The sequence below is a fragment of the Buteo buteo genome, chromosome 20 (genome assembly GCF_964188355.1).
Source record: "Buteo buteo chromosome 20, bButBut1.hap1.1, whole genome shotgun sequence".
NCBI lineage: Eukaryota > Metazoa > Chordata > Aves > Accipitriformes > Accipitridae > Buteo > Buteo buteo.
The window spans coordinates 10,468,646-10,482,953 of NC_134190.1; the positions used below are offsets into that span (position 1 = coordinate 10,468,646).

Below are 14,308 nucleotides of genomic sequence, written 5' to 3' on the forward strand. Positions count from 1 at the left end.
TATTAAGAAGTTAATACTTTATCTTAATTAATTACCTTTCTCTTACTATTTTAGTTTATCTGTTATTTCTTTCCATCCTCATAGGTACCGTGCTCCTGAAGTTTTGCTAAGATCATCTATTTATAGTTCACCTATTGATATGTGGGCAGTTGGCAGCATAATGGCTGAATTATACACACTAAGACCTCTTTTCCCAGGCACAAGTGAAGTAGATGAAATCTTCAAAATTTGCCAAGTATTAGGGACTCCAAAGAAGGTAAGACTTAGAAAAACTCACATGAATGTATTTTAAAAGAAAGTTAAATAAAATTATTATAAAACATTGAATGTTATCTCTCTTTCAGAACATACATATAAATTATTGGTTTAGTAAGTTTCCTGCAGCCTTAGGGTTTTCTCAACAGTATTTCTCTCAAGCTTCCATTAAGGCATGTAATGCTAGTCTGTTGTTGTATATTAGCATCTGCTATATGTCATACCATTATGTGTAGCCTTGCTCTCCTTTGATGAAAGACAGATAAAATTGTTTAATTTAGTTTTTTGAAGCTATGCATATTGGAAAGAAAATCAGAAGTCTCCTAGGATTTCATTTTGCCACAGCCAATTTGCTTTCTTTTCCTGAAAGTGTAACTCTTCTAGGCTGGCACCCAGAATTTGGAGCTTGTAGAAGATAGAATAAATAAGACAAATTATGTTTTTCTTACTTTTAAAGCATAAAGGAAACATTTGATCTCAAACACAGATCTCTCATAAATATTATTAGCAATAAAAAGTAATGCAGGGAAATGTGCAGTATTTTAGAGAGGAAACAATTATTTTCTGGACAGCCTAAATACTATTTAAACTTACAAGGAAGGTTTGGGTAGTGTGTATAAAAATGTATGCAGTTATATTTACTTCAGCTAAAAAGTTGTTTTAGCAAATGGATATATGAACATGCAATAAAAGAATAAGCTTACCTTCAAAATTCTGAATAAATTGAAAAAAGCCCCATATAATAAAAGTATTCTTTGGAGAATAATGTAAGAGATGGCAGATGTGTATCAGTACTTTATGGGCGCAAACATAACTTGGTGAAATAACTGAACAGAGAGTATCTAGATCTGGAAAACCTAAGGTTGGGAGAGAAAAACATCAATTTCATTAGTGTTCTAATGATACAAAATATAGCATAATTCTTGTCCAGCAAAGGACCTGTTATCAATAAAGAAGTGAGGAACAGAAAACAGAAATAGATTAAGCTTAGCTAGGAACATGCAGAGCTTTAAGTGGTGGAAAAGCGTCCAAGAGAACATACTGAGAAACAGGTGCAAACTCATGACAGAGCACAGAGTAAAAGGTCAGAGGTGGAGAGTTACAGATGATATGTTGTGGAAGTGAAAATTGAGTCTAGAGGACTAAGTGAAAATTGCTATGATGTGTAAAACAGTGCTTGCTATGACAATTGTGCATCAGAAATAATGTGTAGTATGGGCAGTATTTAAGACTTGAGTTTTCAAACACATATGTTAAGTTTTTTGAGCAGCTCACAAGTCTAGGATAGTAAGAAGAACATTTTGATGTATATTAAGAATATCTGTGAAAGAGCAACATGCTAGCTTCTGGAACATTTTCAACGTATAACATAACCAAGTTCTGGAAGTGCAGGGAGATCAGAGAGATTTTCACTGTGTGTAGGAGCAGAGCAGCGCTGAGCTGACTGCTGTGGTTCTTCTCTAACCTTGTAAGTAGTTAACAGAAGCAAATCATAACTATTTACACTCTGTCGTTCCCTGACTAGCAAGCTGATTGCTTGGGAAAGCAGAGAGCATTACCAGCTGAGTATTTCAGAGAAAACTGTAGTCTCTCCTAAAGACCCTAAGGGTTAGACTGTAAGTCAGCCTTCTAGGATCAGGAAGCTGTAATTAGTTCCTTTGTGCCCCCTGTCATCTGCTGGGCAGACTTGGGAATTTTATCTCCTTACAATAATGCTAAGGCATTCTTCAGGGAGATCACTGTGTAAGAAAAGTACTTAAATATTATGATAGGAATTATTGCAACAAATGATGCATTTGTTACAAGTGAAGTACTGTTCTGCATTCTGAAAAACATAAGCAGTTATTTTAATAGTCTGGTTTTACAGATAGTTTTACAAATAGTATTTTTTTTTCAGACACACATTTTCATTTATTCCGTTATCCTGCAATAAGGAATTACAGGAATTATGCCCAGAAGCTACCTTCATTCCAATTTGCCTTCCTTTGTTTAAGTCCGTAATACCATACTAATGACTTATGTGAGTTTGGGTTTTGTAAATAGTGACAGGCAAAATAAAATTTATTTTATAAATGAAGTTGCTTTATTTATAAAATAGTTGCACTGTTTATAAATACATTGCACCATTCAAGTACTGGCAGTGATGGTGTGCTTGTAGTATGCCAATTCAATGAAAAAGGTGATGACCATCTGAAAAGGAGAGATTAATGAAATGCATTTTCATTAGTCGAAGGTTGGCAATGGCACTTTAAATAATTCCAAATTCATTTTTTTATAAATTGAAATGTATTTTTCATTTTTTGCACTTGTACTATTTTCACCCTATCCCTGTACTTCACCAGTTCAACACACAGCCCTTGCTACTTCATTCTAAATTGTTCCTTTATCACTACCTCTGGCAGACAGGATGGCACCAACTCCAATAAAAGAGGGCGATGCAGCGGAGGAGGAAAGAGTCTATCTCCATTAATTTAAATGAACAAATTATTCTCTGAGGTGGAATAGGAAGTCACTTGAAGTCTTGAGACTTATTCGAACCAGACGTGGTTTATAATTATATTTGAGTTCTTTGATTACCATAGACTGTTTTAACAGAGCTAAAACCGTTGTACATAAAAAGGTGAGTAATAGCTAACATGGTATCTTAAGACCAAATTCTATCAAATCAATCCAATTTACTCCTGTAGCAGTGTAACAAGCATTGCGTATAGAGGAGAAGCACTAATATCATACGTTATCTTCAGTAAGGTTTCTGATGCTGTCCCTCATAACATTCTCATCAGCATATTTATATGAACAAACTGCACGGTGAGTGCATACCTGTTTTGAAAGCCTTATTCAGAGACTAAGCTTTACTGGTTAGCATTCAAAATGAAAGATTGAATAGGACTCTTGAGTGGCTCTGCATCTGATGAAATTTTAAAATTGTATTAAAGGCCTTCTGATGGAATAGATTTTACTTCCTAAGTTGGTAGATAGCAGGCTGGGAAGGACTGAGTATGTTAGAAGACAAGATTAGAATTCAGTTTCTTTATAAAATTAATAGTTAAAAAAAAAAAAATTCTTTAGTAGTGTGTAGAGTGCTGTACTTAGGCAGAAATAATCAATCGCATAAATATCTGGGGATAACTATCCAGCTAGGACATCTGGTAGAAGAGGATGTAGTGCATTGTATGTCAACAGTATTTTGTTGCAACAAACACCATACCAGTGTCTAGAGAAGGGAGTATTGTCCACTGACACGTGAACTAATCCTTCTGTTCCACTTGCTGTATTACATCCAGTTTAAAGTTTTGCCTTTCAAGAGAGAAAAATCACGAGTCCAGAGAAGAAAAACTTAAAAAGCCTAGACCCAGGAGTTCAATTGTTTGGGTTCCTTTAGCCTACACAAAGGAAGACCGGAATAAAAAAGAAATGTATCTTCTAATGTATAAAAAGGCTGTTCTAGAGAGAAGAAAGAAATAGTCCTTCTTGGTATCCGTGGATGATAGCACACTCAGCAATGGTCTTTTATTGTCATAAGAGAAACCTACGGTTTTCTAATCTAGAGGATAATTAAGCACTGGAATAGACTGTTTAGAGCAGTTGTGGAGTGCCAGCAACTGGAAGCTTTTTGAGACTTAACACCTGTCAGGCAGGGACAAGGACATGGACTAGATGATTTCTTGAGGTCTTTGATAATCCTATGGTTCTGTATTCAAACAATGCAATTATCAAGCAATGAAGGAATTCAGGGTTTACTTTTGGAAAGTTAACTCTTTTTTTTTTTGAGTGTTTTTCTTCTGGTGGTCATGGTGCTTTTTCTGTTGCAATAGCATCTAGTTGTAATTTAATCATTGACTATCTTAAAGGTGGAATCAGTGGTGTATTGTATAGGCTGCATCATGGTTACACAACCATAGTATGCTGGATAGAAAGGCCTCAGCTCTACTATTCCCATAAAGAAGGTATGTTGAAGCCAGGTGTTTGAGTTCGTTTCTGTAGTAGATGGGATGTTCTGTACTGCTCCTGGTACTGCTGCGCTCTTGTTCAGATAGAATATGTCCAAGTAGGGTTTCCACAATGATGGTTCCACCTTTACCTACAGGAGAGTTTGAGAAGGACTGCCATTGGAGACTGATGCTGCATTCACTGGTGTCGTAATAATTGTAATGGAAAACAGGAATGCCTGTTTTCCACTATATAGGAAGGAGCTACGCAGATGAAGTGTGGCTCAAGATGCATAAAATTAAATTTGATCTAATACATCAAAGGTACATAGTCTTTGTTCTTTTTTTGGTACTCATTTTTCTTTCCTTTGAAACAGAGTGACTGGCCAGAAGGGTACCATCTTGCTTCTGCCATGAATTTCCGTTTCCCACAATGTGTCCCTATAAGCCTAAAAACTCTCATCCCAAATGCAAGTAATGAAGCAATACAGCTTATGAGTGATATGTTGAACTGGAATCCGAAGAAGAGACCTACAGCAAGTCAGGTCTGAGCACCTGAATGACTAAGTATAAGACTGAATTTTCTTGCATTGCTAAAAAATTGTAGATACAGAAACCAATTGATTGTCATAACACTGATGGCCAGAGAAATGTCTCCTCATTTTGAATGCTTTGGTGGGAATGAGACTGAGTAGTGAGGAAAGAAAGTTCTAAACCTGGCTCAGCACACTTCATAAACTCTTTCGTTATTTCTGCAATGTTGTCTTCTGTATTGGCACATTCTAAAACTTTCTCTGTATAGGATAGAGAAAAATTGGGGCAGCAAGTTTCCTGAATTGTAACTTTAAGTCACCTCTGCTGCTTTCTTGTTCCTCCCCCATCTGTACAAAGGGGGATATTGAAAATTAAGCTTTGCTTTTTTGTGAAGCTGCAGATGGAATGCAGTATGAAAGAGCTAAGGATTAGTTTTACTTGGAGATGGGATGTAAACTGTACTAAGTCATAAGGAAAGAACTTTGTGAAGAACATACCAATAGGTCACAAAGGTCACAGTTAAAATTAAAGTTAATTTTTAAAAACGTATTTCAAGTACCAAAGATGGTTACATTCTACTGATTTTTTTTTATTTTTTTTTAGTATTCATACCTAATGCAATCCTCTTTAGAAGGTATAAAAGGGGAATACAATTGTGAAAGAAAAAGGACATATTGCAGGTTATCCTAGGTGGATGTAATGTAAGTGATTCAGAAGTGGTTAAGCAAATGGAACCAAATACAGCAACCGTTTCTTTCTTCTTTATAAAGTATATCTATTGTTACAGTCACTGAGATCTAACTGTAGTCCGGTGCTATACATCCCTACATAGAATACTGCATGGTGCTTTATGAAAGCAAATAACCAGCTTTTGCCCAAATGAGTTGTCAAGGAAGCAGCTGCAGCAGTTGTGTAATCCACAGCCAAAAGGGAGAGTTTAATGCATATAAATGGAAATGTGTACAAAGGCAGCAATTCTCAAGTGCAGCTGAGGCAAAACATCTCTTTGAGAACTAACAAGAGTAGGATCCTACACAGAAGAAGTAGCAGAATGTGTTGTTTTGACACAGGAGGAGCTGTGGTGGTAAGATATGTCCATGCTGTGTGTCTAGTGGTGGATATGAAAAGGTCAGAGAAAAAGAATGAAATACACATCTGCCTGAAGACGGACACTGGAGTTTCCTAATAAACACCATGAAGGCCCAGCAACCACAGTTAATGTACTTAAAAGCAAAACAAAAACAGGGAAAGCTGGTGATAAGAAAATGAAGGAGAAACTTTGCTCATTAACATCCTCTAATTGTAAAACCCAGTAATATTAAATGGCAATCATTTAAAAAAAAAAAAAAAAAGCCGTTCATCAAGTTCCCAAAACATAGTTAGCAGTGGCAACATGTAATAAATCATGTGGTAAAGGTAGTGGAGACTACCTGTTTTAAGACTGAAATTTGTTACTGCATGAATGTAGAATGGTGTTGAATGTAAAATGCACCTCAAAACAAAGACTCCGCAAAACCTAGAAGTAAAGGAGGGAAAGAAAGGACATGACTGCTGTAACATGTACAAGTGGATCCATCTTACTAAATTATATTATGGGAAGAGTTTAAAATGCAGAACTGACAGTTATCAATACACACTGTTTACATATGATCTCATTATGCATCCATCTTGCATCTGTGCTGTAGAGCTTGCTCAAATGCTTCAGAAACCTGCCTAGATCCTTGACGAGGTTACCAAAGTCAACTTTTTGAAGTAAAATTAGTGTATCTTCTTCTCTAGGCTTTGAAGTACCCTTACTTTCAAGTTGGCCAGGTTCTAGGACCTCCTCCACAGTATCTGGAGAAGCAGATGCCTATTAAACCAGTTCAGCCGACAGAGCCAAAGCCAGCTTTACCAAAACTGGAAGCTATATCCAAGCCAGAACCTCTGTCTTCACCTGATGTCCCTGACAAAACACAGCCACAACCCCTGTCAAAGGTTAACCACCAGCCTCTCCAGCAAATTCAGTTGCCTCAGAATACAGCTAACCAGCAAGTACCAAAACAGCAGCAGCAGCAACAGGCACAACCATTTTTTCCAGCTATTAATAAAATCTCATCACCGGTAAGTTTTCTTCAATAAATACTTGGGTGGTTTTATTAAAAATTCTTACTATATTCAACCAAGCGATCCCTTGAAAATTGTCATACTTTTTATTAGAGGGCATACAGATAGATAAAATTAGGGACTAATTAAGAATATAACTGGCCACTTACTGAAATTTTACAGCAAATTAGAAGAATAGATTGCTAGTAACAACAATGTATGTTCACTTATAATAGCCTTTACTGACATGCTTATGTAGTAATGTAGTTATGACAGCTATCGTTTATTGACCTTGGAGAAACTATTCACAAAAATATTGTTAGTATATAATAGAGAAGTGGAAAGGGAGAGCTCCGCTTGCCTCAAGCAGGAAAATACCTGAGAAAGTCCATCCAATTCCTAAGCTTGTAAGAATTTAACAAGTAAGATTTTTAGCAAGATGAATATTAAACTTTGGTTTGTAATCTTCATTTTGCTTTCCACTTATACTCACTGAACTACAATAAAGTATGTTAAAAATAATAGATATTCAGAAAATACTGGAAAGCAAACTATAGTCAGATGAAAGGATAGTTTTAAAATCTAGTAATTTCTTTAGAAGAGAATGTTAAGGAAAGGCCTGACTAATTTCTTTCATTTGCTATATTTACTTTGGGGCCACAGCAATTAGCACTCCTAAATCCTGAGCATGATTGCCATGAATGTTCTGCACCACTGTGCCCTACCTCTTGACAGTTCATCTACCACTGTTGAGAGCATGAGTTCAACAAGGTACCAGTAGCAGAGGCTGAGCACTGAACTGGGTCTGCAAACAGAACATTAACTTCACTACTTCAGGTAGATTTGAGCAATTTAAGGATGGCAGTGCAAAAGAGCTACACTCAAAATGCCTACCGGCATTACTGTTATGTTTTGTGCTTAAAATCATTCTGAGACTATGACCAAAATAGGCACAACACAATGGGAAAAATTCCCTCAAAGTTCTTAAGCGATAGTCAGGAAGCAAACTAGATACAAAATATAAAATTTTAGAATTGAATTGAAGCTTTTTTTCCCCTATTTAAAATAGAAGCAAGCAGCTAGCGGCCCTCAGAATGGTGCAGTAGGTCCTAAAAGCTGCAGAAGACGATGGGGTCAGACTTTGGTAAAGGCTATGGATAGCTGGGATGACTTGGATGACACTGAATTTGGAATGTCATGTTCAAAGAAGCCTAGCATTGCACTGTTAAAAGAAAAGAAAAACAAGGAATGTCTCTTCAGGTAAGTCCTATAATTATAAAATCACAATTTTTTTAGTAAATAACGTCTAGTAGCTTCATAGATTGATTAAGACTAATCTGCTAAATTTTAAGTCACCAGAATTCTGCAAGAATGCAAAGAGCTGTACGAGCAAACCAGCTTTGGGTGTGGTGTTGATACAGTGCCAGTAATATCCAAGATGAATCAAATTTGTTTTCAGGCACTGTACAGTTTAGGTGTTTGTTGTGTTATTAAGAAACTATGTGTTTTACTGAAATCAGACATACCAACTTCATTTCCGTTGTTGGTTAAGTTTGGTACTAAGTTCTGCCACAGTTATCCACATTTGCTTTTATTCCATAGTGTTGGATACACGTTTTTCTTCCAAGTCCCAGGTCAAACTCTCATGAGGTATGAGATTTGGCTGTTACTTTGTGGGAATAAATTCTATTGATAAAAGTAGCATAAGAGAAGAGCACTGTACTCTTCAGGCTAGGGTCAGCTTGTGGTATTCTGAGCTGGAGTTGTTGGTCACATTGTTTGCACATTTTGATTTTTCAGTGTGCCAGAACCAAAAGCTTCATACTGTATCCAGCCAGGAGAGGAAAATAAGGTTCTGATGACAAGTGATTCTGGAAGATCAAATACATCAGCAAAACAGTACTATCTAAGACAATCAAGATATCTACCTGGTAAGGGTAAAAGTCAATACATATGCAAAATACAAGCTGTGAACAATCTACGTACAGTACATTTAAACTTTAGATTTCACACTGGATAATTTTGTTTTTCATAACCAGGCTAAATTTTCAAGTTTTGGACTAAATGCCTTTCCCGGAACATATCTCATCACAACTGATTACAGAAGTTCCTGGCTATGTAAACATGGAAGGGAGCTCAACACTGCTTGTACACCATAAAAGTTCACAGGCCTTCTTATGACCAGTAACATGTAAAACCCTCAGTAATATGAATGCAACATCTCTCGGACTCCTAGGAATATATCCTAATTGACCCATAAGCAAGTGTATCTGAGGACTAAAGAAACTACATATAGTGCATAGTTCTCAGTTTTGCAGAGTCAGGAGGTTTGGGGGTTTTTTAACTTAAAGTTCTGATAAGCACAGTTAGCCTTCTTGGTAGGAAGTGCTTAGAATTATTAGCCCCTCAATTCACACACTCGCTTCCCTTCCCAAGGCAGTCATCCTCTTTAAAAATAAATAGATAGCTTAGTCTAAATCTGGTGATTTTATCAGGAAAATAATATGAAATGATGTAATTGCTAGGAATAAGAATGGGAAGGAGGAGAGAGAAAAGGGAATGTTTCCTTCAGTTAGTATCTGAATATAGTCTATAATCAAATGATTTCCTTGGTGTCTCAGTATCTTTTCTTTATTACCATGATGGTTTGCACAATTACAGTATGTGTATTGTGACTTCTACTGTAATCCACGTATGAGAATTTACGTGCCTCACAGAGAATTCCCGATTGTCAGGCAAGTTGTTTTGTTTTGTTACTAATTTCTCAGGAATTCATTAGGCTAGTAATGACTTCTGAATATGAAATCACTTCTTGAATGTTAAATATAGGATGCCCAGAGACTCAACATTTTAAGTCCAAAAGAAAAACAGGGAAAAAAAAAGGGGGGGGGGGGGGGGGGGAGGTTCCCTAGCTAAAGGTAACACAAATGGGAAGTTCATCTGTATTTCTTATCTTTTTTTTAAGCATGCTTCTAATGTCTTTCTGGTTTTAGTAGAGTTTTCAATGAGAAAGGCATAGGTGTAAAAAATAATTAATTTCAGCACTTAAGAGAATAATAGCTCCAAGGAGCATATTTGTTATTTATCCATATTACTTTATTTCTGTTACCACTAGATCTAGGAGCTGCTTTCGTGCTGTTCAATCCCATTAACTCTTGTAATGCTCGTAACATGCTGAAGTAACAAGAACCTCTTTGTCCTGCTTTCTAACTTATCCCTTGAAGAAATAGTTTATTTTCAGCCTTGAGAACCCTAGTTTTTGATAGGTATTGTTAATTTGTGTTAATTGTTTGAGAGTCAAAAATATCAATAATGAGATTATGGTTTTATAGAAACCAAGTAACTGTACTAAAAAGGCTTTTAAAAGTTCTCTTGAAAGCAAGAGAACTGTTCTTAAATCAGTGTCTCTAGTTTTCATGGTTTGGCTGAAAAATCTAACCTAATCAATGGACGTTGTTCTTTTACATTAATGGTGTTTACATTATACCACAAAGAATTCAGTGTTGTTTTACTGTTCTAGAAATGACAATTTTTCATTGGTTGAATTATGTTTGAAAATTAATATTTATAACATTTTCCATAATTTGTTTTCTAAGGTGTAAACCCCAAGAGTGTCTCTTTAGCAGCAGTCAATAGAGAAGCATCGCATGGAACCTGGAACAACCACTTCTTTCCTAAACCGCTGGCACATACTGGAGGAGGAGTGACTTTCAACAGAAATACTACAGGTAAAAGTGTAATTAAAAGTGGTCACGTTGTATCTCATCATACTTTATTTAACTAATTTAGTTAAGACCATCTGGTTTAACTTCTGTTGTCAGGCTTAGCTTCTAGGTTTTTTTTTTTCTTGTTTTAATGACAGACTCTTAAAATAACAGCTTCTTCATATGTAAACTATGTATTTTGCTTTCAGAGCATAAAGGAAGATAGAGCAGCCCCTTTTATAAAGTTCTGTCAAGATAAACTTTGTCCATAAACCTCTTAGACCACTATTTTACTGTGTTAATTTAAGCAAATAGTTTGACCTCATTACTGCCTGGTCAGCGTGCCGTGGAACACTATCAAACAGCAGTCTCACATGTGAAAACAAGATAGTGGGTGGTGTGCTCATGTAATAAAAGTTCTGCCTAATATTCTAAACATGTCTTCTAACAATCTGCTAGCCTTGTCCTAAATACTTTGCTGCATGAAAAGTACCCTTATCATCAGCAAGGAACCTCCAGTAAGGTGCCTTTTGGTACTACATTTTGTGAAGAACATTATTATCAGTATTTTGTAGAGTGAAGACTAAGACTAGTTAAACAGCTTATCTAAGATTTCATTGAGGAAAGCATCAGTCTCAAGACTAAAATCTGTCTTCTGACCACCAAGCCCTACACTTTAAGTACACAGTCCCATCACCTTGTTATGGGAAGTTACCTTGTTAACAACTTTGCAGTCATTGTCCAGCTAGCATGAGTCACTCCCAAATACTTTAATCCCAATAAACTGCCAAGCCTTACATGCTTGTACAGAAAGAACTTCAGAAGGTTTGTTTACATACAGATGCTGCACCCCTTTTTAATAGAACTTTAATAGCCATTCTCCAGTGTCAACAAACCTGATTTTCCCTCTGAAAGTCAGGCGAGCTGCAAGTTGTTCATCTGAAATTATATGAAAGATTTTAGGAAGTGGAAAAATAACAGCACCTACCAGAATTTTGATGGAATAGAACAGACTTTTTTAAGCAATCATCATATGTACCTTTTTGTTTTCTGAAATACAGTATCTGTGTGCCTCAGAAGTAATTAATGATAGTCTTGCAAGAGAATTAGGCACAAAAAAGCAAAGAGCTGTTTCCAAAAGCATGCATCAATAAGCTAGACGTGTTCCTACTGAATTGCACTGAAAATAAAATTAAGATGAATGCTAATGGTAAAAATCCTGTTGTTGTTTTACTGGCTTGCTTTAGATATCTACCGAAAGTTTAAAAAAACCTCTAAACCTGATCATTTTTGTATGTTTGAAAATACTTGGTATTATTTCCATCAGTATCTTAAATTGCATGTGATGTTTCATATACTGGGGAGGCAACAACATTTAAGACAGACACACATGAAACCAGGATGGCTGGTGCACTGAGCACGAAAACACAACACCTGTAAATAATCTGTTGTCATATTGACACAACTGAAACTTGACACTGTGCTGTTTACTGTTTAAGTAACTATGTTTAGTTTATTTAAGTGTTGGGTTTTTTTTTTATCTCATCCACAACATTGCTCTAAGGTGAAACAAGATAAGAGCAAATAGTTATAAATGCTTTATTTATGAAGAATTGTAAGGTTATGATCAGTCAAATTTGCAGATATGCCTGAGTGCTTAAACTTGTGATCTATGTATTTGTGTGACTGGAATGTGATTGCATTGTTGGTAAATGACATTTTTATTCCATTATTAGAAAGGACCTTGTAAAGTAAATTGTTAGAGTAACATTTCCTGCTTGAGAAAACATAGGAATGAGACATTATAGTTACAAAAATGTCAGGTATTTATTCTTTCTTGCTTTGTTTTCCCTCACTTCTTTTACATCACCTAGCCATGTTCTTCATACACTTTTTCTAAAGTTCTGTCTTTCCATCTTTTTCTTCCTTTCATTTTCCTTGTCTACAGATGAGAACTTAATCATACCTATTGAAAAGCTATCATGCAAAGAAAGGTTGAATGAAAAATTAGAGGATCCAAAAGGTAATTTATAGCAATTATAGCCTGGTTCTTTGCACATTTCCTGTTTTGTTTTACATTTTCTTGTAAAAAGTGCACTTATGCAGATTCCAGACAATCATATACTTCATTTTCAGTTGTAATCTGTTTTGTCAAACCTTGCTGGACTCTTAGCACTTACTGTGCTTTAAAAAACAGAGAATATTTTATTACCCTAATTATAATCCACAGCATGTCACTGCATTGTTGCTGGATAATGGTGAAGAAGCGATCGTGAAGAAGCATATGCATCTCTCCTGAAGGACTGCTTGTTCGTAATAGCACTTGGGACTTGCACCATTGACTGCATTTTTGATTCTCTATCTGTAACACTGATTTTACAGCGCTGTAGTTGCATTGATTTTGGTGAAGTTACCTTAGTGTAAGAGGGTGGAAACTCAGGTTTCCAGGCAGCCTAGTTAGTGTCTAAACACACTGCTCGCTGGGAGTGTTGTAAAGCTGCTGGAATGTTTCACCTCCCCCTGAGTTTCTGGCCCCTCTGGTGTGTCCTGCCTGTGTGGTATGTCTCATTGCGACTATTCATAGAGTTTTTTGAACTTGCCACCCAGCTCAAACAACTCAAGGACTTTTATCCTTTATGAAGAATCAGGTGCGTGTTGTTTGAGGTAGGGGATACAGCCTGGGCCATGCTCGCACTTGCTGACATGGCCATGAGTGCTTGCTTACACACCTGCTGCCAGACCTCCTGGATGCATGATGGATGAATACTTCTATAGCAACTTTTGCACAGTAGTGGTCAGAGGTAAGGAATTGTGCTTTTCAATAAGATTTTTTATTTATTTATTTGTAGTTATTCTGTTATATTGAACTTTTTATTTCTTCCTTCCCTTGTTCTCATCCAACAGAATATCACCCCTCCAGACCCCTCTGTTTCACCTAGACTGTTCCTCCTGGCTGCACTCTTCCATTTCCTGCAGAAGGGTTCATAAAGGATGTTGGACACTGAGAGGTAAGGAGAACCAAAAAATGGTGAGCAATTTTTGACAGATAGGCAGCTTTGCTGAGCTGTAGATAAGAAGCAGACAGAAGTAGTCTTTTTGAGGTTATATTAGTTGAGGCCTGTCATGTTCTTATTTTCAGACCTCAGAATTTTAAGGAATATTACTGAACTGTCAGAGGTATGAACCACTCCCAGTGAAATAATTAGGAACTAGGGGAATAATAGAATATGTGTGTGTATGTGCACAGGCAGGTGAACAAACCACTAAAACTGTGTTGTTTTGTTTTTCAGGCAAATTCCTGAAAAGGAAGAACAACTTAAAGACTACAAGAAAGTTAAATTTTAATTAGAATACTTTATTAAAGTTGTATTTTTCACCAGGACTTTTGTGTCATTCTTTACTGTACTGGAGACTGGCATCAACTGGAAACAAGGAAGCCACAAAGAGATTTAACTATCTGCAGAACTGACAGAAGTGACAGTTTGGGGAGACTGGCAAAACTGAGTTAGCTGAATGCTTTTTGTTAATGCTCCTGAACAGGGACATATGCAATGACCGAACACAGCTGTAACTAGCTGAGGATACCTTTTGGAGTTTGTACATGACCAATTTTGCAGCTTATAGATCCTCTGCCCTGAGCTCTGAAATTATCACAGAGGACTGGGAGTGTTTGTGTGAAGAGGAATGTTTTGGGATTGTACTGAAGCCAGGTGTTTAGGATACAGAAAAACTGTCAAATCAGATATTGCATGTTTTACTGAAACTACCATTGAAACCATGCTGAATATTAATATAAAAATG

General features: G+C 36.4%; 1 protein-coding gene across 7 annotated transcripts in view; it reads left to right on the forward strand.

Moving 5' to 3' along the window:
• MAK (male germ cell associated kinase) overlaps nt 1-14,308 on the forward strand; it is a 32,223-nt gene that overhangs the window by 10,342 nt on the left and 7,573 nt on the right. For 6 of the 7 annotated variants that reach the window (XM_075052502.1, XM_075052500.1, XM_075052501.1 and 3 more), the window contains 7 exons: nt 85-256; nt 4,562-4,729; nt 6,498-6,821; nt 7,873-8,063; nt 8,604-8,734; nt 10,400-10,531; nt 12,456-12,530. In XM_075052502.1, coding sequence (XP_074908603.1) covers nt 85-256; nt 4,562-4,729; nt 6,498-6,821; nt 7,873-8,063; nt 8,604-8,734; nt 10,400-10,531; nt 12,456-12,530 — 1,193 coding nt within the window. The remainder of the gene's footprint in view (nt 1-84; nt 257-4,561; nt 4,730-6,497; nt 6,822-7,872; nt 8,064-8,603; nt 8,735-10,399; nt 10,532-12,455; nt 12,531-14,308) is intronic. The other variant, XM_075052507.1, reaches the window with a different exon arrangement.